Source organism: Mesitornis unicolor, unplaced genomic scaffold, assembly GCF_000695765.1.
Source record: "Mesitornis unicolor isolate BGI_N332 unplaced genomic scaffold, ASM69576v1 scaffold4866, whole genome shotgun sequence".
NCBI lineage: Eukaryota > Metazoa > Chordata > Aves > Mesitornithiformes > Mesitornithidae > Mesitornis > Mesitornis unicolor.
The window spans coordinates 5,990-8,294 of record NW_010190160.1 but is presented as its reverse complement, the minus strand read 5'-3'; the positions used below and the strand labels follow the sequence as shown (position 1 = coordinate 8,294).

General features: G+C 51.6%; 1 protein-coding gene across 1 annotated transcript in view; it reads left to right on the top strand.

Moving 5' to 3' along the window:
- LOC104542101 (ethanolaminephosphotransferase 1-like) overlaps positions 1–506 on the top strand; it is a gene marked incomplete at its 5' end in the record, with an annotated part of 6,630 nt that extends 6,124 nt beyond the window's left edge. Inside the window, one exon of the mRNA XM_010186312.1 lies at positions 441–506. Coding sequence (XP_010184614.1) covers positions 441–506 — 66 coding nt within the window. The remainder of the gene's footprint in view (positions 1–440) is intronic.
- Positions 507–2,305: the final 1,799 nt, after the last annotated feature.

Here is a 2,305-nt window from a genome sequence, read left to right as displayed (position 1 = left end):
ACCTGAGGCCATTTCCTCTCGTCCCATCGCTTGTTATGGGGAGCAGAGCCCGACCCCTTCTTGCTACCCCCTCCTTTCAGGAGCTGCAGAGGGGATAAGGTCTCCCCTCAGCTCCTCTTCTCCACTTGAACCTCCCAGCTCCCTCATTGCTCCCCATCATTCGGCTGCTCCAGACCCCTCCCCAGCTCCCTTGCCCTTCTCTGCCCATGCTCCAGCCCCTCCGTGTCCTTTTTGGGGCTCAAACCTGACCCCAAGATTTGAGGGGCAGCCTCAGCACAGGGGATGATCCCTGTCCTGCTCCTGCTGCCCACACCAGTGCTGGGACGGCCCAGGATGCCGGTGGCTTTCTTGGCCACCTGGGCTCACTGCATCTTGCAGGACCCTCTTTTCTCCTCATCCCTGCAGCCTCGCTAACCTGATCCTGTTTGCCTTTTCCGCAGGTGAGCCAGCTGAGCAGACACTTCAACATACGGCCCTTCTCGCTAAAGAAGCCCACGCCGGATTGACTAGGAGCAGAAGAAGAGAAAATCGGCTTGCGGTCTGCAGAAGTACTGTAAATAACTGCTGCAAATACCTGTAAATACTTCAACCATCACCACAGATCTAAACCTATCCTCTGGACAGACATCGGGGCAAAAAAGTACGCACGGTATCCGGTGCAGCCAGGGCAGGACTGGGACGGGGCAGCCCCCCCGCTGCTGTTTGGGGTGAAACTGGAGGAGGAGGGTAGCCTTTCAGGTCACTGTTACTGTATATTAGACCAGCTGAATGTTCCTGGCGAAACCTCAGACTCTGGCTTTTGCTCGGGTAAAGCCGGGTGGGGATGCAAATGGCTTTATCTGAGCAAAAGCATCTTGTCCTGTCACCAAAACCCAACGTCACGGCCGATTTCTGCAAGGTCAGGGGAACATCCTGGTGGTCGGGGGAAGCTCCTGTCTGTCCCTACCCGTGCTGGGCAGGGAGCAGATGTCGAATGTGGGAGAACTGTCACCATTTGGGCAGACACTTGCACCTTTTTGTTTTTTAAGGGGGAAAGGGTAAAAACCAACACCACACACAACTTTTGGTCATGCTCTGCTTAGAAAATCGGGGTTTAATTCCCTGTAAAAGTGAGAAGGCAGCTTCTGCCTGTGAGGACCTGGGACCACATCTCATCCCCCTCTTCCTGCCCGTATGGACTTTGCTGTTTCGGGTTGGTTTTGCTGGGTCACCGCACGCTGCCTCAGCCTCCTCTTTGACAGCAGCGCAGCCAGGCTCTGTCTGCACATCTCCCATCCCACCAGAGCACGGACGCAGCAAACCCATGCTTGGAGAAGCACCTTAATAAGTGTCGTGTTTGGGGGTGGGGGGGGGTGTGTATGGTGGGGTCCTTCCCAAATCTCCCTTGATTTTTCCAAACCGTTGTCCCCAGCGGCTGCGTGTCTCATCCAGGGCTGTCTTTGTTTACTTGTCCGTTTGTAAAAGATGCGTTTGCATTCATTTATTTTACTATTTGTTGTTTTTTTTTAAAAAAAAATAACTTCTTTTTATCGTTAAGAGTGGGGTGGTGAAGACTGAACGCTGATTTTTCTTCTTTTTATTTTTTCTCTTCATTTAATTTAATGAAGACCTGTGCTTGAATGAAGAGTGTAGCTTAAACCCAGGCTCTGGAAAGGCTGCATCCGGAAGCGAACAAGCACAGCAGGTTGTGCATATGTAAACTACCATGGGAACAAAAGTCGCTTATTAATTAATAACACTGATTATTGTGCTTCGTAGACGCTCGGTCGCGGCGTTTTCCTTCTGCAGGCGAAGACTCCTCCTGCCTTGGGGATCCTTCAAACCCTAACGACTCGTTTAACTCATTTTTCTTTTGTAAATCCGAATTGGCAGCATCGTTGTCACCGTGCAGGCTCCGAAACTTGAAACGCTGAGGGCGCCGCAGGGGTTGCTCGGGGCACGGTAAAGCCCCGCGAGGAGCGAGCGGGGATGGTCGTCGTTGAGGGGGCGAATGGTTTTCAGAGTTTTATTTAATAAAGTAGCTTACTCTGATCTATTTTACTGACGTTGTACAGAAAAAAAAAGCCACCCAACCTCTTAAGCGTACAAATGAATTGGGCTGCGCTTGAGTTGTTGGTTCTGGCTGTTTAATGAAGTGAAGCTGTGGAGGTAAATTGAAGTTGTGCAGGGAGTCTTAAAGGGGGACCCGGCGGTCGTGGGGTGTGTTCAGGTAGGAAAATAGCGCTAGCAGCACCCCCAGACAGCGGAGGGTGATGGATGAGGGGTGATTTACTCTATGCTTATGTATTTGCAGGATCAGGGAGTA